The sequence below is a fragment of the Malurus melanocephalus genome, unplaced genomic scaffold, assembly GCF_030028575.1.
Source record: "Malurus melanocephalus ecotype Western Australia unplaced genomic scaffold, MMel_1.1 scaffold_177, whole genome shotgun sequence".
In the NCBI taxonomy this organism is placed as follows: domain Eukaryota; kingdom Metazoa; phylum Chordata; class Aves; order Passeriformes; family Maluridae; genus Malurus; species Malurus melanocephalus.
Window position 1 is genome coordinate 586,625 of NW_026623409.1, and position 21,617 is coordinate 608,241.

The 21,617-nt window shown below is 38.6% G+C and overlaps 1 protein-coding gene across 1 annotated transcript in view; it reads left to right on the plus strand.

The window, feature by feature from the left end:
* The first annotated feature begins 5,557 nt into the window (after nucleotides 1-5,557).
* ANO10 (anoctamin 10) overlaps nucleotides 5,558-21,617 on the plus strand; it is a 118,218-nt gene continuing 102,158 nt past the window's right edge. The window contains exons 1-8 of the mRNA XM_057372689.1: nucleotides 5,558-5,726; nucleotides 6,744-6,926; nucleotides 8,331-8,465; nucleotides 10,011-10,130; nucleotides 12,619-13,188; nucleotides 15,550-15,605; nucleotides 17,086-17,160; nucleotides 18,096-18,278. Of these exons, the coding sequence (XP_057228672.1) occupies nucleotides 5,567-5,726; nucleotides 6,744-6,926; nucleotides 8,331-8,465; nucleotides 10,011-10,130; nucleotides 12,619-13,188; nucleotides 15,550-15,605; nucleotides 17,086-17,160; nucleotides 18,096-18,278 (1,482 nt within the window). The 5' untranslated portion in view covers nucleotides 5,558-5,566. The remainder of the gene's footprint in view (nucleotides 5,727-6,743; nucleotides 6,927-8,330; nucleotides 8,466-10,010; nucleotides 10,131-12,618; nucleotides 13,189-15,549; nucleotides 15,606-17,085; nucleotides 17,161-18,095; nucleotides 18,279-21,617) is intronic.

Below are 21,617 nucleotides of genomic sequence, written 5' to 3' on the forward strand. Positions count from 1 at the left end.
CATAATCAGCTAGCAGAATCACAAGACTGGACTACAGTCACTAAGAGATACAAGCTTGGGATTTATATTYAGCTCTAGTGATATTGCAGTTTGCAATTTAGGATGGGCATACCTGATTCATCTTTAAATTAGCTAATCCTCTTAAGAGCAAATTTCTAGTCACTACAACACCATGATTGGCACAAAGTAATTTTCTTTTTGCCATCATGGTGAGAYGGTTTTCACTGCACCAGCAGTGTATGTTTGTGTAGATTACTTTGTAGACACATCCACCATCTACTTATGAATCCTATTTTTCTTTTGTGAACATTGCATTATGTGCTAACCTTTATGCATAGCTAGCAAAATGTGAACTTTCTAGAGAGAAACYGAGAGTGTAACATTAAAGAATTCATTGCATAGCAAGAATGTGACACCTAGTGGATACATAACATGGAGGAATGAGACAGTCCCATCTAACAATATTGCTGTTCAATGACCCTGCCCAGTGGAAAAATTAATTTGATAACAGAAAATACACAGATTTTGAATGAATCTTTGCATGGACCAGAGTAATTGAATAATGTCAAGTCCCCACTGAAAACTTACAAACACAGAAGAGATAGTTTTAAAGCAATTGTTTGTAAACTACTAGAAGACYGAAGATGTCAGGCCAAGAAGGCCAGAAGCCCAAAGCCCACAAAGACATTGTACATATTCACAAGATGCATCATTACTGGAGATACTCAACATGCAAAATATAACAATAGGGTCTAAAATCCCCTTTTTGTTAAACCTACCTCTCTGTTACTCCCATACTACTTCAGGAAGTGAGAGTTTTCACAGTAGGTGATGCTCAGCAGTGAATRACTGTATGGTGAAGCCACTGGAAGCTGGGCAAGACTGAAGTTTAAGAAGTCTGACATTCTGCCCAAACTATCTGATAGAGATGGTGCCCATCTTCTATTCTCCACTGCAGTCTGTAATACCTAAATTTCAAGTATTCACAGATCTACATTTTTCAGCATGCCCTAAACCCTCACTGCTTCACTGGCTATAAATACTAGAAAAAAATCATCACCAGAAGCTGGTATTTTATACTGGCTACCAAACACAAATCAAAAATTTACCATAAAATTTACATACAAATATCTAATTTTATTTCAAAATATGCTGAAAAGTCTTCCCTAAGCCCAGCAGGGGACCATGCTTGGCTGGCCAGATCCTTGGCCTGCCACTGCCACCACTGCTTTACAGTCACACTTCTCACCATCCAGCTACAAATGGATGCTTGGACCTATACCCTCTACAAAAGTCTTGGTATCAAAATGCAAAAATGCCCTATTTTCCTGTACAGAACAATGTTTGAAAAAATAGCTGACCCAGCTGAAGTGCAAGGTTTTTATCATTCAAGCTCCATCCAGAAGGGGGTTTGGATTATGTCCAGAGAATGACATGGACCAGMAGTGTGCCCAGGTGGCCAAGACCAGTGGCATCCTGACCTGTATCAGGAATAGTGTGGCCAGCAGGACTGGGGAAGTGATTGTCACCCTGTTCTTGTCACTGGGGAGGCCRTGCCTTGAGTGTTGTGTCCATTTCTGCACCCCTAAATTCAGGACGGACATTGCAGTGCTGGAGTGAATCCAGAGAAGGGCAACAGAGCTGATGAAAGATTTGGAACACAAGTCCTATGAGGACTGGCTTAGGGAGCTGGGGGTGTTCTGTCTGGAGAAAAGGAGGCTCAGGGSAGATGGTATTGCTCTCTAGAACTGCCTGAAAGGAGAMTSYWGCCAGGTGGGGGGTGGTTTCTTGTCCCAGGCAACCAGTATAGGACATAGCGTCAAACTGTGCCAGGGGAGGTTGGACATAGGAGGAATTTCTTCACAGGAAAGGTGATTAAACATTGGAATGRAYTGSCCAGGGAGGTGGTGGGCTCACTGTCCCTGGAGGTGTTTAAGGAAAGACTGGATGTGGCACTSACTGCCATTGTCTGGTTGACACGATAGTGTTTGGTCGCAGGTTGGGCTCGATGATCTTGGRGGTMYTTTTCRACCTCATTAATTCTGTGACAGGARGCAGCACAAGGAGCAAAAGGTGGAAACAAGGAAGGGGACGCAGTGAGAGCTCGTGGTCCATAGAAGCGTAGCTATAACAAACACTGTAACATTTTTAAGGCCGCACAAGGGGCGGGCCGGCAGTCGCAGGCCGGGCCGAGGAGGGCCGCGGCGAGAGGCGTGGCCAGCGGCAGCGGCGGGCGGTGTCACGTCGGGCCGGCCCGGCGCCCATCCTGGCAGCGCCCGGTGCCTGCGGCCGCCGCCCGCCTCCGCCCCGCCCTGCCCTGCGGATGTGGAGCCGGCACCGGCGGTGAGTGGGGAGGGGGCGGCCGGCGCTTAGCGGGAAGGGGCTCTGGCTGCCTGCGCYGCCGCGAGGGGAGGAGCCTCCGCCCTTCCCGCCCACCCCGCCGCGGCGCGGCGCGGAGCCAGTGTCGAGCCTGGGCAGCGCTGACACTCCGGGGCTTCCCCCGSCGTGCCGGCACCGCTCCGGGTGGTGCTCGCTTCGTGCGGCCGCGGTGGGCTGAGGGCTGCGGGGGGAAACGGAGCAGGGCGGCGGCCGCCGGCGAAACGCGGCCGGGCCGGGGGCAGGGAGTGAGTCACTGGCCGTGCTGCCGGCCGGACTGCTCTCCTCCCCGGTACTTGGGCTCCTAAAAAGGGAGAGCGAGCCGCAGCCTGGCAGTGAGTGGGCAGGAGCCGTGATGGGCGTCTCAGAGCGGGCACGGCCCGGCTGCCGGGGCCGCCGAGCGGGTGGAGGCTGGGCCGTGAGCCTGGCGCTGACCCGCGCTGCGCCGGCACGCCCTGCAAAAGGGCTGCAGYTCCCTCTGCCCTCAGCTGACACGGTGGGCTTGGGYCATGGGYTGRACTCGATTKTCTCASAGGTCTTTTCCAACTTAATTGGYTCTGTGACCGCCGCCCAGCCCCTCCGTACGAGCGGGAGCCCTGGGGGCATGAGGGCCCTTCGGGGCTGTTCCCCGTGCTTCTGGGTGTGTTTTAGGTTACACAGTGTGTATGTATGAAAGAAGAGGCTAAATTATCCCCATAGGATCTGTKCTGGGCCTTGGACAGCCTTTTTGGAAAACGCATTTGGAAATGATGGGCACGATTTGGAAGAGTGCTTCAGTTCCGTTGTAGTTTTCGGTAGTAATAACCTTGAAAATAATAGTCTTACTGAACATTTGAAAATAACAAACTGAAAGTGAGTAGTTTTGGGTTAGATAYTACAAAGAAATTCTTTACTGTGAGGGTGGTARGGCACTGGRATAGGTTGCCCAGAGAAGCTCTGGWTGCCCCATMTCTGGAAGTGTTCAARACTAGATTGGATGTGGCTCYGAGCAACCTGGTCTAGTGCAAGGCWTCCCTGCCGATGGWGGGGGGTTTGGAACTAGATGGTTTTCAAGGTACCTCTAACCCAAACCATTCGGTGATAATTMTGTGATTCTTACACAGTCACCGTGCCAAGCACGATGATTCTGAATGAATGATAGGAGCCAAATTCACTGAGTAGCACACTGTTTATAGAAAGGGATGACTATTCAAGAGAAAAGAATATTGCTTTGCAGAACAGTTAACTAGTRATATTTATTAATTATCTAGTACTTTTCATTCTTTAAATTCTTTAGAAATTGCAATATACATAATGTGCTGGGCATTATTTTGGCAAAACCCTGCAAATACCTGATTATGGATAGAGATGCATTAGAGTGGAGCAAATTATCAAGACAATGTAGTCAGTCACTAACAATCTCAGTTACAGTGCCTCATCCCTGATGATGTTTTTTTCTGTCTGATTCACTGAGTGCAAATATGCATCTAAAATGTTTTTAAATACTTCATTAATCTAGTTCTTTTAATCTTCATTTCTTTTAAAGACATGCATGCTTGCGTTCAGAGCTGTAAATCTGAATGTTGCAGAATTGTGTGTGTGTGAAAAGGCAAGTGAAACTAACTGAAAACCCCATTGAAATTTGACTTGAAAGCTTYTTTTCTGCCAGTCAAAAGTGAATACACTTGTTTATTATGATATGCATGTTTACAATGTCACTGTATTTTGTAGGATAATTTATATGAAATACTGGAGACTGCAGTTTGGCTTTGAATCAGGCAAGTGTAATTGCCATAAAAGCTGAACTGCATCCTTAGAGCAACTTCCTTGGAAATTAAGTATTTTCACTGTTTCAACACGTGGGGAGAAACTGCTTAAAGACAATGGGTAAACTCCCTTCTTCAGTCAAGTTAACAGCAAAAAACACCCCAAAACCCACCAAAATCACCAAACTTTCCCTTCATTTAAAATTTAGTAAATTAAATCTGTAATAGGTTTTTTGTTTGCATTTTTTAAACTTTTTTTTTAATGGAGTTGGTTTGTTACCAGGTTTATTGTTTTAAATCTACACATCTAAGTTGCTTTCTGAAGCATATTATGATGATTTCTGTAGAATAATTTATATAAAATTTGTTAACAAGACTAAARAGAAGTGCCTGGAGTTGTTCAGCCTGAAGAAAGTAAGGCTCACAGGAGACATTATCACTCTGTACAGCTACCTGAAAGGAGGTTGTTGCAAGGTGTGGTTCTGCCAAGTAAAAAGTGATGAGACAAGRGAAWATGGCTTCAAGTTGTGGCATTAAAATTTTGAGAAAAATTTCATAGTGGAAAGGGTTGCCAAGCACTGAAACAGGCTGTTCAGGGAAATGGTTGAGTCACCCACCATCCCTTGAGGTATTTAAAAGCTGTGTAGATGTGATTCTTGGGGACCTGTTTAGTGGTGGGCTTGGAAGTGCTGGTTTCATGATTGGACTCAATACTGAAGGCTTTTTCYGATCTGCACAGGTCTGTGAGTCTCTGAAGGCCTGCTTAGATAATTTGGATTATTTACACATAAAGCTGTGCTGCTGCTCAGTGCTTTGCAGCTGGACTTTGTYACAGAACACTTAGTTTATAGGTTCCAAAAAGTCATTTAAGTCCCCTGAGTTTAATTTGCCTATCTRTATGATAAGTGYCTTATTCACCTACCCAAGATGGTATAYGTTTGTTTCCTTGGTATGGTTAAAGCTTCACAAGATTAACTGAGAAGGTTCCTCCCTACAATGTTTGCATACTCATCCCATGAGATCTTACTACTTTTTAAAAACCTGTTTGACTAAGGTTCTGTTAATATTTTGATTTGTTRGCAAGTGCACTGTAGGAAGTTGCAAGCTGTTGTTTTTGAAGATAGTTTCACTTTATTAATTTTTTCTAATTTATTTATTTCCTTTCTTSTCATTACTACTTTGCTATACATAGCAACAACAGTTTTCCTACCTAGAGAGTATGACAGAAATGCCATACCAATGGCAGATTGGTAGTATCTTGATAACTGGAGAGTTTACTCAACCTGGTGGCAATAGTAAGTGCATAAAAGTGCATACTTATGCCTTAGCTAAGCACTGACTCATGTAGCTTACTACAGTAAAGTTTTGTGGGTTTTATATTGGTACCAAATATTTTTTAACATTTGCATTTTATTTTGTGTTTGTACTTAGCAAGCTCTTCAGAGATGGCAGAAAAAACAAAAGAGCTGGTGGAAAGCTGGTCTTTCTTGGATACTGTTGAGTCTAACTTCAGGCCTCTGGTAGTAATTGAACTTGCAAAAGGCACCAAAGAGGAAACGATAGAATGGTTTACTAAACGAATTATGGACAAAAAGGCAAACGGGGGTGAGTACAATATGATCTTCTGTAACACTGTGAAATCAAATTATGTGTCACCGTACTATGAAGACATACAGAAAATTTGTTTTYGAGGAATTTGCAGTGTAATGATTGYTTKCCAATCTCAYTTTGCAWTTTTTGAATGCRCTTAACCCTGTTAWTGATAAAAACATTGCTGAAGGTCAAATGTTAGTTGAGCTCTAAAATACTTCCATTTTTTGCGCTGAAGCCTTGATAACCCACCTTTCAATGTAGTTCAGTGTAGTTTTGATGTCAGTTTTTATAGCAGGTGTCTAGACATGTTTCTCCCGTTGCTTACAGAAACATGGTAAGCCTGCCTAAATGAATGCCTCACATCCTGTCCTGAACACTTTGTACCATGTTGTAGAACAAACTTAAGTTAGMAAAAAGCAATTTAACCTTGATAACATCATGTTGGATTTTATTTATATATTTTGGTAGCATGAAGGGTATTGCAWAGACTATTTCACTACTCATTTTAGAATGCTTCTGGAAATTGAAGTTAGSCTAATTGATTTGGACTTCCTGGGCCTTTTTTTAACAGTCATTATTTATGGTAGCTGCAGCTTAYAGCTTATCCTCAGTAATATTTCTGTGGCTGTTGGATTGCTGACTACAAACTTGCTTTCAGGCCTTGGTTGGATAAATTAAGGATGTTTCTGTTTTTAAAAATATGATCTCCTTAAAACCAGTGGGACGTTCAAAGAAGTACTGCTTGCTTTTGAGGTGGGAACATTAGGGGAATATATCCAAATAGTCCCCATTTTTCCAGGTCACTCTTGAGAGTGCTTCAACAGAAACAAGGCTAAATCAGGGGGTGACCCTGCAAGATTCTGAACACCGTATGTCAAGTTGAAACCTTAACTCTTTRTGCTCTTAAAAAGAGACATTTTCAGCACTCCTCTTAGCTAGGGCCAATATATTGGATGCTAAACTWCTAAGGCTTTTCGATGTAATTTTAATGTAATTTTTTTTTTCATTTTACCCCTCTTTACTTTAAAGGTGCACAACTACTGATTAAACCGCTGGTTACGGAAAATGGAGTTGAAAATATTTATCTTGTTGGGGCTTCCCACTTAAGGCTGTTGCTGGGAGCTGAAACTGTTGGTTTGGTGAAGGAATGCAGTGATAACTCAATGAGGACTTTTACATACAGTAGTAGAAAAACTTTCAAAGATTTTGCAGGTAAGCAATTGTAGGAATCTTTGTCATTGCAAAGTGGTAACTAAGATTATAGGCAATTACACTGCTAAATCTTTCATTGTTTTTCTATTCCTTGGAATGGTAACTATGGCAAGAGGAAGACCAAGCCATGAAAAGAATACTCATTTTTAACTGTGCAAATTCAGGCCATATAATGAATTCTGTTTTCTTTCACATAGCTTTTTTTTTTTTTTTTTTTTTTTTTTGCTTTTCAGTGCTCCAAATAGTCTCTTACGTGTATGAAAGATTTTCTTTGAAAATAAGACAAGGAAAATAGTTGATAAGTCTGATTTTATGATTAACAATCTTTGCTTTTAATTAATGTAGCAATTTTATTTCTGTGAGCCAGTTTCGAGGCTTATTATCTTTGGATTAGCTGGAAAAAATAGAAACATTTTTCTCTGTTACATGTACACATTAAACAAGTAATTAATTAACACTGCAGAGGCGTTCGTTCAGTGGAATTTAGGCATGATTAGTGGAACTGTTCCTTTTCCTCTTTTATTTTGTGGAGGTGCCAGCCCACACTGGAACACATCCTTTTAAATGTGCTGCTTATAAGGTATTTAACGCCCCCAAAGTGGCAGAACTAATTTTTTGCTCTGCAGGTAAATATTGGAGTTCCAGCTTAGTCTTGCTAATACTTACARTGTGCCTGTTTGAATGATGCCTTTTACCCCATTTTCAATTTAAAGGTTCCTGGCTCTGTCTGAAACAATATTGAAGTTTAGTTGTTCAGTGCCAGTTTTGCTCAACACCTCTGCTGTGTGCAATAACTGCTGCCGTGTCTCTAGGTTTGTGACCTTTCTTTCTTGATTTAGGAAGCCTTCGGAAGAACTGTCGGTTGCAAAAGTGCCACTTCCATTTCTTTCGTGCCTTTACATTATTAATACAAATCTGACTGTCTTTTGCTAACAGAATCTYCAGGAGCAGCTGGAATTGCAGCTGCTGTAAATATATTTTTTTCTCTATCTCCTGATATTTTTTCTTTTTAAAAACTCTAATATAATTTTAGTTTYGTCCAGGTGCAATCAGAGAAATTGACGCCCTCAAAAGAAACCTTGCAGTTGTCTGCTAGTATTTCTGGTTGCCCAGTTTAACTGATATAACATAGTTATTCTTTGTGTTAGAGTTGTTGATATTTTAGTTTCTTAATGTATTCAGGACAATCCCTGTAGTTTTTTACTCCTAAGTGGGGAAAAAATTGTTTTTTATCGCAAGGAAATCTGACTCTTGTTTCCCTGAGGATTAATTGATGGATTTGACATTGGTTTGTTGCTGTAATTTTTTTTTTCTAATTCTGGTCTTTTTTTTTTTTTTAGTTATTTGCTGCTAGGGTTGTGTTCCTGTGCTGCACCATTTCATACAACCTTCTTTTTTATTTAGATGACAATCACAATTTCCTTACAATGGCAGAATGTCAGTACATCATCAAACATGAACTTGAAAATTTGAGAGCTAAAGATGAAAAAATGATCCCTGGATATCCTCAGGCAAAGCTGTACCCAGGAAAATCAATTGGTAAGCAAYGTAGTTTGTTGGCTGTAACTCACTGTGTTGATATAGGATAGTGTTCATGGTGAAAAAAAATTAAATTTTCCTGTAATGAAGAGAAATTCTTCAGACATTCAAGTCCCACTATTTTTTAACCAACTTTGTTTTCTCACTGCTTCAGTGATATGACAAGAGGCAATGGATGCCCAGTACAAGAGAAATTCTGTRTAGGTATCAAGAAAGCATTTTTCATGATAGATAATCAAACACTAGAACTGGGATTTGAAGAGATTGTGGTAGCTCTGTCCTGGTAGACTTTTAGATCCTCACTAGAGCAGCCCAATTCAACCTGGACCTGCCTTCAGCAGGAAATTAGACCAGATTACTTCCAGAGGGCCTTCCATGCTGAGTCTTCAAGTGATGCTGAGGCTCTGGCCTTATGTTCTCTTCAGCAGCATAGTTTTTGCACATGTTGATGTTATCTAGTATTTTCAATTAGTACCAAAAATATTTATTTTTTTAAATTACATGATTATATACTTGGATTTTCTCTGTATAAAAATACTGGAATGAGTAACAGTGCTCCAGAATTATAAATTTCATAATATGAAGTTTTATTTCATTTATTTGGTTTCATCGATCCTCCTCTTTGCTTCAAGAGCTCTTCCTTTTCATGGGAGAAAGAAGCAATGAGAGCTGGTGCTATTTATGGTAGCAGGAACTAGCTCATTGGAAGAGATGCTAGACTTTCTTAGGAGAATTTATCTTAATAATTGTATGTCCTTTTATTAACAGTATCTTTATCCATTAGTGTTGCTCTGGAGAGAAGAAGGAGATACTTCATTATTTCAAATTTTTTTTCAAAATTTTATTTCAAAATTTCAAAATATTATTTCAAAACATGTAAATAAATGTAGATGTCAAATGAGTTTATACTGGTATTTTTTTTTATAGCCAAGGTATTTTTTTAGTTATGTCAGGGAGATGCTGATATGAAATAGTAAAATATTGTCACACAGCTTCCATTGCCTGCCTGGTTTTTAAGTTTTGTTTTTTTGGTATGGTTGTAACTTCCAGAGCGGTTTGTAGTACTGCTTTCAATAACAATGTTAAATAAAAATTGTGAAATATATAGTTTRTTTGCAATGAAGATGTGATATAATTTATTAATTAGTGTAAACTGATAATTAAAAATTATTTTAGTATCTTTCCCATAATTAGTACAACAGTGGCTTTGTGGCTATCCTCACAAAGCTACATATGACATTTCAGCCCTGACACTAGCTGTTATTGAGGCTGCAGCTGATTATATTTCAAACCTATTGAACAGTTATTAAACGTAAAAGGGTTGTTTTTTCTCTTCCAGTGGACAGCAGAGTATTTGCAGGAATAGGCGTAACTGCTCTCTGTGATTTTTAACTAACATGAGACAATTTTTTTAGARTGTAAGTGCTAGATCTATTTCAAAGGAGCTTTAGGCTTGCTAAGTATACAATGTAACCTTTTTGCTTTATGTCAACATCACTGTCCTTTGAAGGAGTGATAGGTTCCTTTTTTTGTTTTCTCTTTTAGTGAGAAGATTGTTGACCAGTGGTATTCTGGTTCAGATTTTCCCTCTGCATGATAGAGARGAGTTGAAAAAGCTCCGTCACAGCTGGTATGGCCGAGTGAAAGTTGGTTATCAACCTTTAGGTATGTGAACACTTAYTCTACTAGAAATAAAGGGCAGGGTTTCTTCTGGAGAAATTTTCCTTTTGTGTGAAAAGACCAAGGGTCTATCCTRACTTCTGCATTTAACCTGTACAGGAGTGGAACTTCTGTGTGGGAGGTATTGTATTAAGTGTGTTGTTTCACTAAGAGTTTATCTTTTAACATCCCCAGTTACTCATTGTAGTTCACCTCCTCAAGCATTACATTTTTGCCCAAGCTGCTTTGCTGTCATTTATGAGTCAAAATCCTTTTTTTACCTATCCTTTTCTTACTGGTCTTGGAGTCAAGAGTGGCTTTGGCTCTGGCTAAGGAAGCACCCACATTTCCAGACTTGTTGACATACAYATTTGACATCTGTTCTCTGAATTCTCTTGATTCTAAGATGGCTGTGGCATCATCTTTTGCTATAATGACTCTCAATACAACTGTTCCAGAGTAAAGCACTGAATACTTCTTGATTTTGTTTCATATGGTTGCATATGTATACATAGGAATTGTATACATAGGCCTTTGGTCATARTTTTCAAGTTGAACTGACCCCCAGCTCCAAAGGCTCAGCATTTGCCCTGTGGTCATGCAGTGTAGARTCTTGAAATTAGACCATTGCTCTTTTATCAGTTGGACAAGTTTTTCCGTTTTTAGTGTTTCATTTGTGACCTCCTGAAATGGTTCTAAACTTGCAAAATTGATGGTTCCAGAATCTGCAGATTCAGTGTCTGTGAGCTTCCATGTAACAAGATTGGTATGTCAGAAATTCTCCCCACCCATCAGTAAAGCAGGAATAGTCCAGGTCAAGACTGTTTTATCAAACTGACTTTTGACAAGCTTCCAAGTGTTACAACTGTTGGTTTTAACATGTTGTTGCATGCCAGCGTCATTTGTGTGTATTTTAGATGCTGAATAATCTTAAAATGAAAATAATTTTTAGTCTGTCAGTGTTTTAGTCTGTGGAAAGTTAAGKTCTAATCTCTAAACCTTTATTAATAAAGTAAGCATTTGGGAGCTTGCCTGTTATTAAATCTCTGGGTCTTGCAGTTGCTTGAGTTCTTTCCTGAGCTGCAGGAAGTTAAAGATCTGGCTTGATAATGCCTGCCTCCAGAGTATTGTGTTAGGAGCCTTATTGTGTGCTGGTCCTCTGTTTATGTCAGTAAGGGTTTTGGGTGTTTTTTTTTTTTTTTGGATAGACACTGAATCCATACAAAATTTTGAAGTAAATCCCAGGAATCTGTTAAGTATGTACTAATGTAGTGGTGTCTTTCATGTTGTGTACTTGGAGTGTGGAATGATGCTAATGACCTACACTTGAATGTATTYATTAATGAATTTTTGATTGACAGGGATGTTGGACTGCTGATTGTTCTGCCTGTTTACCTTTCCTTGCTTTCAGAGACTTTTATCTGGTTGACAGTTGTGAACTTCTGCTGTAGTGTTTTGTAAGCCATAAGAATATTCTGGTATTGCACTGTAAGTTTTGTTGTGATAGTATATAGAGGTGATATACTGTGGTAGTGTGTTTACAGTGTCCGTTCAGAGGCCATGCATCTGTGGCTGTGTTATTAAGCTGGTGAATACAAAACACTGGCATACAAGCAATCTAGTCTACCAAGCAGCCAGASATAAGAGATTTCAGCATTTTAAACTCTTGTTTGCTAGGCATTTCTGTATCTAATCACTTCTAGAYTATGTGAATAATAATCCCACATTATTTTTTGTTATTAATAAGGTAAATGAGATCTTCTTGGGGGTGATGCATGTGTCATGAAATAGATCCATTACTAGTGCACTTTTCAGGTCTMTGTAGCACCTGAGCAGACAAACTCAGTGACTACAGCTAGTGTGTATTTCACGCATCAGTTGTCTGCTGAGCAGAATATCTCAGCCTGAGTATTCTATCTGACATCTTTAAGATTTTGATACATCTGTCCATCTGTTCCTTTAGTTCTTGAGGGCTGTCAAGGCACAGCTAGTCCTATTTGTCCCTGAGCAAGCTGAAGCAAATTTGTTTCCCAGGAGTACGTATGTGAGTGAGAATTTTCAGGAACTAGGGGTCACTTGCTGTTCAAGTTTGGTTTTTGTTACATCACATGTCTATCATGCCATTCATTGATCAATTCTGTTTTCAAGAATGATAGTGTTTTCTGTTTGGTCAGGGGTTTTCTTTCTTTTTTCCCCCTTCTCTGGATATCTGATGTTCATATAGTAAGTATTGAGATGTTTGACTTCCTAACCCTCTGGATGGTATGTTTGTGTGTGTGTATATATGTAACATAAAAAAAAATAAATTTAGGTAACCATCTGAATTTTTGSAATAAGGGTGAAGGAAAAAAGAAAAAGCAATAATATACATTGTGTTATTTAGAAGAAAAAGAATCTGTCCAGTGGAAAGTTGTGAGTTCATGTAAGTTCAAATTTGATGTTGTACTGATGTCTGTATAAATCATTATCTTAATTGATACATTTCTTTCTGCAGATGACATACGCTGCTACTTTGGTGAAACCATTGCTCTCTACTTTGGCTTCTTAGAATACTTCACATTTGCCTTGATTCCAATGGCTGTCATTGGGATTCCTTATTATGTGTTTGCTTGGGAAGACTATGACAAATACGTGATGTTTGCCACATTCAATCTCCTATGGTCCACTGTGATACTGGAAGTTTGGAAGCGGATTTGCGCCATCCTGACGTACCGTTGGGGGACGCTGTTGATGAAACGACAGTTTGAAGAACCAAGACCAGGCTTCCATGGTGTCCTGGGTATCAATCCTGTCACTGGGAGGGAAGAACCAGTGTACTCAAGTATWAAGAGACAGTTAAGGATTTATCTGGTGTCCTTACCATTTGTGTGCCTTTGCCTCTACTTCTCACTGTATGTGATGATGATTTACTTTGACTTGGAGCAGTGGGCTCTGGATTATCACGAAGAGAATGAGTCTAACTTCAGCAGCTTGATGCTGTATGTGCCCAGTATCATCTATGCTGTTGTGATTGAAGTTATGAACCGTATCTATCGGTATGCTGCTGAATTCTTAACATCATGGGGTAAGAAAATTGTTCATTCTTCTTCCTTYAAGTTAGAATCCCACTTAGAATTTCTTTCTTCATAGAATACATTACTGTTCAGCAGAATGCTAACRAAATTTATCAAAGTAGGTTCTTGCTGTGGGGTAAAAGAGATGATGGCCTTTTAAACTTCTTGTTCTGAGATTGCAGTTTCATATCTGGTTTACTTTGGTCTGAGTCTGACATGGCATGAGAAGGAGTGATTCTACCTTCCTCCTCAACCTCTCTCTGCCTTTGTGCAAAAGTTCCCTCTTCCTGATTTAGCACTTTGTCTGACTGTATCAGCTGTAATGCTGGAAAAGGGGTGAGGTGAGGGCATAAGAGCTCAAAGGTGCATAGATGGCAGGAAGGACAGTCCTGGCAAGTTGCATCCGCAGCCKGGGTTTACTGGCAGTTTTAGTGTACTGATACACATGTGCAGAGGGCAGAGGCACTGAGGCAATGGAACCAAACCTAAGCCCACTGTCTGAATGTCACAAGAGAGTGTTTGTATATGGTACACATATAACAAAGACTGGGATTCYACGTTCCTATCAAAATGTGTGTCTCTGGGCACTCTTAGAAGAGGAGGAATGTTATAATAATTACCTTTTTTTTTTCTCCTCTTATGTGTGTGACTTAATTAACAGATTGGGTCTTGTGTTTTGTAACCTAGCATAGGGATGGTGAAATGCTAGTGTTTATTTTGAATTTTAGCACTTCTGCAGATATGTGAAGTCACTTTCATACAAAGTTAGTAGATTAAGCTAATGGAGAACTAACTGCTTTATGTAGCTCCATATGGCATTCATTTGCAGGACAGAATCCAGGTTACTAATTTTCTGGAGWCCCAGAAAATTAATAGAAGAAAGATAAAGCAGAAGGGAGATTGATGTAGAAGACAGAATAAAAAGAGGTGTTGAAGTGAGGGTTGGTTATGCTTGCCAAAATTATTTGCCCAGCAAATTCAACCTGACAGCCACAATAGTAAAAGCAAGCAATTTCTTGACTTGTTTATGACTGTTCAAGGTTTTTATTTATATAATGATTTTTGAATTCATATCTAGGGCTCAGTTGGCTGTTTGGTTTCATTGTTTTTACTATACTTGAAGAATTCATTTCCATGAAATATCCAGTTATGTAGGTCAGATAGACTAAAATTTCTTTAACAGGCAACGCAAGGGTTTTAGTTTAATCCAGATTTTTTTTTTATTTAAGCTGGTGTTTCACATTCAGCAGAGACAGTATTTATGTAACCTGCTACACTGACAATTTGTGCCTTTTCTGTCCAAAGCTATCCAATGTGTTTATGCTACCATGCTCTGAATTGGCCAAAAAGCTCGCCTGGCTGTTCTACCTCCCCTTCCACCTGGCATATTTTCAGWTAATATCTAATTTAGCTAAACTGACAAAGCATGGGAAACAATCTGTAGTATTTGAATCACCCTTCTTGCACCCATTTATCATGAAAGCTGATTGTGTAGTGAAAGCTAAAAGTAAAAATTGCATTCAGTCACTTGAGTACATTTTCCACATGTCAGGGCTAACTTCATGCTCCTGTTAGAGTAAAACTCTGCTGTTTTGTCCTGTCCAGGTCTGTAGTTGAAGGTGTCTCCTTACACCCTTGTTGACATAACATATGCTAGTGTGCTGCCTTCTCAGTTACTTCTTAGCAAGGGCTTTAAAGGTGCAATCTGACAAAATAGCAGAAAGAAATGGAAAATTTCCCTTTCACTTCCCTTTTCTCCCCTATAGTAAACCAGCCTTCCTGAAACATCAGGTTCTAAGAGTTTATCTTGAATGAACTGTGAAAATCTCARTTTAGAATGAGTAATGCATCTGTTGAACTTCATATACTCTAGTCTTGCATTAGAATGTAGGGTCTTGTCTAAATTCCTTGGAGAGAKTTGGGAATATTTCTGTGAGCATTTACTGGTTTTGAGCCATATTTGATGTTGTTACTTTTCATTATATGCTCCCATTCATCCTGCATTCGTTTTTAGCCAAAGAACAGTCAATAACTAGACACATTTTGTTAAATCTTAAGAGTGATGGATWTTTTTTCTTCTATAAAGTTACTCTTCAAAGTAAGATATATCTAGAAGGAAAAACTTCTGCAGTGGAAAAAATACTRGAGTTGTAATCCAAAATATATATGATAATATTGTGCATCAGATGAGTTTCATAGATTGTGWGGTACAGTATAAATTCCTTTTACCATAAAATGTTGGAATAATGTAAACCATTAGATAAGTAATTTTCATGTGGAGTAAATGTGTCTATTTAATCTTTGGATAGAAATGTCTAGTACATGATAGAGATTCTGCTGTTTACTAATTAATAATTTTATTGGTATTATAGAAAATCACAGGTTGGAATCTTCGTATCAGAACCATTTAATTCTGAAGGTTTTAGTGGTAAGTATGTCATATAAGCAGCTTTTAAGATTGTTTAAAAAGGCAGCTTGTCCTGTGTTTTATTAGTGCTGTCCTAGCATTACCTCAGTGACCTACAGTTTTGCTCAAGGCCAAATAYGAGCACAAATATCAGACTAGACAAGATTTCTGTTGTGTTTGCAGTAACTGCTAGACTATTTTAGATGCCTCTTTTATGGTGGAGAGTTGGCTTTTTATTTGTATTGATTTGTTCGTGCATTAGGATGTTGTTACATGTTGTTATGTTGATACATAAGTTCCTGTTAATTGGTCTTGTCCCATCTTCAACTGAGAACTATTCCATTCAATTTTTGCAAGATTGCATGGTAAATCATATTTTTAAAAGTTAATGTATTAACCACCCGTACTAACATTCAGACAACCGGTCAGAGGAACCTGAAAATACCTGTCCATCAGTCTGCTCCTGTGCAGTTCATAGCATACACTGATCTATTTACTTTACCTAATCGTCTTGTTTCCTTTTTGGAAAGATCATTTAAGTTTCTTCCTTTTTTATTTCTTCTGTTTCCTTAGAACTCTTTCTTTATTTCCTTCACCATGTTTTTTGTGTGTGCGTGTGTATGTGTGTGTTTTCGTTAGGGGTTTGTTTTGTTTGTTTGTTTTGTTGTTTTGGGTTTTTTTTCGTGTTAAATCTCCATGTTACCCATCTTTTACTGGTAACCTCTAGAGCTGAAACTGTGTACACATATCATTTACAGTCCCTGTTTTTCAAAAAAAACTTAGAAATATTTCTTTTTCCGTATAGGATATTTATACAAAATTGTCTTAAAAATTATGAAGTGTCAAGTGTWAGTTCCCCCCAGCTTTCATTCTCTAAGAATGGCTCTCTGCCCTCCCAGTATTATCTAAACTGTCCATGAGCTCCAAAAGAGGACCTGCAGGACAATTAGAAAACTTCAGAGTTCGATTATGATTTTTCAAGTACAATACTGTAATTATGTCTCATTTTAGAAGTAGGGAATATTTCTCTTGGCCATAAAACCTTTTGAAATTATTAAACATAAAGGTCAACTAACACACCTAAAGGAAAATTAGTACAGATGGAGAGATGTATCATCTAACACATATAGTTCGATAAATATTTCCTAAAAAAAATGATCAATATGTCCTTTTTACAGTTTTATCTCTGGAGAAATTGCCAAAAAATGAAAGTTAAGTAGAAGGTAATGTGTTTTTAATGTCCACATTTCATAATTCAGTTGTGGTTCTCTTTGTACATTTTGCTTTAGGAAGGCATTAAGCTTGTTAAATGAAAAACTGAGTAAGACCAATATTAAAAATGTGTTTTTTCTGACCTAAGGTTTAAAAATGGTAAAGAAAATTTTAATGGACAGTTCTTAACTTCACGGAAGCCGTTTTAGTCAAGGCAGCTGTTAAGTTAGGTAATATTCTGCATCTGAACTTTTACTTGAATACTAAAACCAAATATTTTTATTTGCAGTTCAACTTCTTAAATTGTTTTGCATCTCTCTTCTACATTGCCTTTGTGTTGTTTGATATGAAACTTTTGCGGCAGGTGAGTTCCAAGAACATCTKAAGATTATTGATGAATTTAAGAAGGATAAAGGATTGTTTGAAACCATCTTTAGACTTTAGTATTTACTAGTTGTTCTAAAACATAGAACATTAACTTGGAAATTAATGTATTTCACACATATTTTCTTACAAATCCAACTTCCATGTTTGAGTTCCCCTAACACTGCAACATCATAACAGAGTAGAGTAATTTATTATCTCTGTGTAAATGAGGAACTGTTTTCAAATAAATTTGATTATTCTCTCACACAGATGAGACAGGGAAATTTTCATTTCCTCTTTATTTCCTTTTGTTTTAGAACATGTTCTTCTCTGTAGTGTTCTTAATGAGAGACTCTTGAGGATAGGGTCATGGCTWAGTTTATGACAACAGTGAGGATCTAAGAATAAACAGAAGAAAAAATTCAAATGCATGAAAATTGGGTATGAGGAAAATATTTTTGCTCCAAACATAATAAGCATTACAAGAACTTCAGCTYAAGACCTCTGTTGCTCTAAAGTGATCTCTAGCAAAAAACATATGCATACCAGTCATAACATTTGTGACATTTCCTCTACTTTCAGGTAAAATCAAGAAGAAAAAAAAACATAGAAAAAAATTCAATCTTTAGCTCTGTGATTGTCACTGGCATGTATTAAATATGCATTATCCTTCAATATACTTGGTGCACTGTTTCCAGGATACATCCAGATGCACWAAATATTTAGACTACTAACTCCTAATTAGTCCTTTTCAGGACACAGCAAAGGATGGGAACTAGGTCATCTATCCTTTTCATGTTCTATTGTTAGATTTGTTAGGCTGGCCTTTTTTCGTAGTATAATAATTTATAGTGTTACTAGAACACACAGAATTGCACATGATCATAAGTTCATCACAGTTCTATTCTTTTCTATTTCTTTTTTAAACTTAAGAGCTTGGCCACTTTACTGATAACTTCGCAGATCCTCAACCAGTTTGCAGAATCCTTGCTTCCTTACTGGCTCCAAAAGAGATACAACAGGAGGATGAAGAAACGCATGTGTTCCCAGAAAACTGATATGGATCTGTCACTMGCTGACCAAGTCAACATGGAAAAAGAAATGGGAACTTATTTGGTATGTTGTACTACYGTAGAAGAGTTAAAACTTTTCTGGGCTGTAGCTGACAGAGGCATCAGCCAAGGCAAACACAAATATTTCTGGCTGTCTGGCCTGGTAGCTTTTTTCCATYTTCATCAGTGTTGCTGGTAGTATTGTTTATGCAGCTGCCTGGTATCCTGGATCAAGAAGTGGACACAGTGCAGGATCCCAGTAACACGAGAATGAAAAGAAAGGMATGAACAGCTGTATCTGGAGCGACCTAACCCCATACCACTGGAAAGAATTATTTGTTTAATATGCCCTTAATCTCCAAGGATAACCCAAAGGCTGCCAGAATGAGGGAAATCATTTCTCTTTTGGTTTGGCTTTGAAACGGTACTAGTTTAAATGGTCAGTTAACCTAGAGCCTGAGAGAGTGCTCATGTCTGGATGGGGCCAGAAATGGAGGACAGAAGAAACTAACTCTTCAAAACAAAACTCCTGCTGGAAACTCTTGCCTCGTGAAACCACAGCTTCGGTATTCACTGTCTTCTTRATTCTGTTCCTGACCACCTCCTACCTAGTGTAATTTTTCATTGTATTTAGCAGACTTCATGCAATTCATTACTTAAAATTCTAAAGGKATTTACACAGTGGATGTCAATGTATATGTTAAGGCCTTATGGACTAGCTGACAACTTGATCAGATGCTGCGAGTGTGGTCACAAAAATCTTAATACTGTATGAGTTATGCTTTTACAGAATAAGAAGTACATGTAGATAGTGTAACTTTCATGTAAAAGGTAGACATTAGCAGTTTGAAATYTGATAATAACACTATAGCAGATTCCTCTCTTTCTGCATGAAGTGCCATGAAATGGGAAGTGGAGAAGAAAATACCACCTTTCAATTTAAAAGCTGTTCAAATACGTTCCTGAGARAAGGTTGGTATTTCCCATGTTTGATACAGAGGGAGATAGATTTGGACAGCCTGTCTGTCTTGCAGTGGAGAACACAGYAGAAATCCCTGCGTTAGTGTCTGTGCTGGTAAATCAGCACAGTCCAGCATGGCACCTGCACATCAGCCAGCACAGCTCCCCAAGCTGTGTGACACACAAATAAGCTCTGCTTYTTAGACCTGAGCTGACTTCTGGTTCTCAGCTGTCACATAGAAAGCCAGTGTGGGGTCCTGGAGTCACATTGCCCAGTGCTTCTGCAGAGCTGGATCAAATGAATCTGCACCTGTTGTACTGTTGTGCCCTGAATAGTTTTTCATGGGGATGCAAGAGGTCAGTTTTAGAGTTAGGACTTTGCTTTGGAAGTGTCCACTGCTAGCCTCAGTTTCAGTTCTAAATACTGTGTACTCAGTGCCTTAATTTTACATTCAGTCAAAAGATTATTAATTTGCTGTGCTTGTGAATAAACAATATAAGTCCACTGTTTTGTTTGCAAGCAGTGAGCTGACAGCAGGCAAGAATATTTCTAAAATTAAAACTGTCACAAGGGGGAAGCATTTGACTGTTTAGCAACTGAGGAATCTTGACAGAATTCTGTGTTTCAGGCTTTTTGCTTTTGTTTTCCTTCCTTCTTTCACATAGTCTTCAACATTTCAATCTCTATTTTTGTCAYCATTCTTGCTTACTTTTCAAATATCCAGCTCTTAAACCTGTGTAAGATGTAAAAACATGCTGCAATAGTTTTTTAATTACTGTTTTTCAAATTTCTACTTCACTTCTCTAGTTAATTTTCTCTCTGAATCTCTTCCTAGGTTTTGTTTCCTTGATGCTATAGCTCATCTCTTGCCTGTAGATTGTGTGGTTACAGATTTCTTTAACATCGTCTCAGACTCCTGTTTTTTTACACTAACTTTCATAAATTGAGTAGGAGAAAAATAAATACTTATTTACTTAATACTCTGCTATTCTAAAAGCCAATAGGTATTGGCAAGGAAATGAGAAGAAAAGTGTGAGGAAGCAGTGGGAATACACTGTGCAGTTACCAGAAGGAGGAGCACAAAGGAAAGCTCTCTTTCTGCCTGGMATGATTGTATGAGAAAGTGGTAGCAGTAAAAGATGTGTGGCTGCCATTCCAGTGAGTATTCCTGTAAATGACCCTAAGGAAGACTTGTAAAATTTAGAGTTTATACATAATGTTTCTGAAGAAAAAATCTTAATGGCTTTAAAAGTAAGGGAGCTCTTCCTGGTCTGGCCTGTGGATTGGTTTGTGAGAGCCAACTATACTGTTCAATTTAAAGATGAGCTCAAGTGAAAAATGCAGCTAATGAGTACTTCATGCTGATTTCTGTGCTTGCAGGCTTCTACTGCTTTTCTCCGTTTCCTAGGGAAAAAAAATACTAGGTGTTGGAGAGGGCAGTCRGTTTAACAGCTATGATGGGCAAAAAAAGAGTAGATAACCATGTGTCTGATGCATGGATCCTACTACTTTTATGTGGTTGTAATAATTTCAGGCACTGTCAAATCTTCATAGTTTCAGTTTTGAGAGAGAGGACAATACGTGTGTCTGTGTTAATACAAGATAGCTAGATCCCAGTTTAACTTTTTTGTGGTATTTCACCATCCTTTTGTTTATGAACACTTTTTCTTTGAAAGTGATTAGTTTGGTTCTCTGTAAAAAAAATTGCTGCAGTCGTAGCAAACTGTTATTAATGCTACAAAGCTAATATGCAAATATATGATCACCTACATGTGAATATGTAATCAGCATTTAGGTACCCACATTCTTGGTTTAAAGATCAGGTGATAGACATGTTGGGATCTGTTAAATAGSGTTTTTTATTTGCACTGTTTGTCTTTACAGATGTCAGTGTTGCCTTRTAGATTTCAGCCTTCAAGTGGGCTGCTGACTGTGTCCTATCTGTTTTGAAATAAACAAGCTGAAATACCAGAAAAATAGTTCCTATCTACCAATCTACCATTCTGGTTAGGTCTTTCAYGGACAGTCTGAAATGCCACGACTTCTGTTGCCACAGTGCTCTCAAGAGAATGTTCTGTCAGTTTAAATGAACCGTGCTGTTTTTCTATTCCTCACTGTTCCTTCTGTTACTGTTTAACTGAGATACTCAGGAACCTGGGTAGGTTGAATGTTTATGCAGTTCCTTCATGTAATAAGGATAGGAAGTGTGACTTGCAAAAATGCATTAAGCAGAAGGAAAAACCTGTGCCTCCCCTTACAAGAAGTTTTTAGTGTTTCAATAATTCCAAATTAATTAGATTTAAAAAAAGTTCTTGTTGTTTACTGTCAGCAGTCATTTCCAAGCAACTGATTTGGGATGAGGAAACATGTTTATAAGTGTAATATTATTGATGTATTTCTTCATATTTTTTTGGTAGGTTTAAGTTGGTCTTATATTTGCTC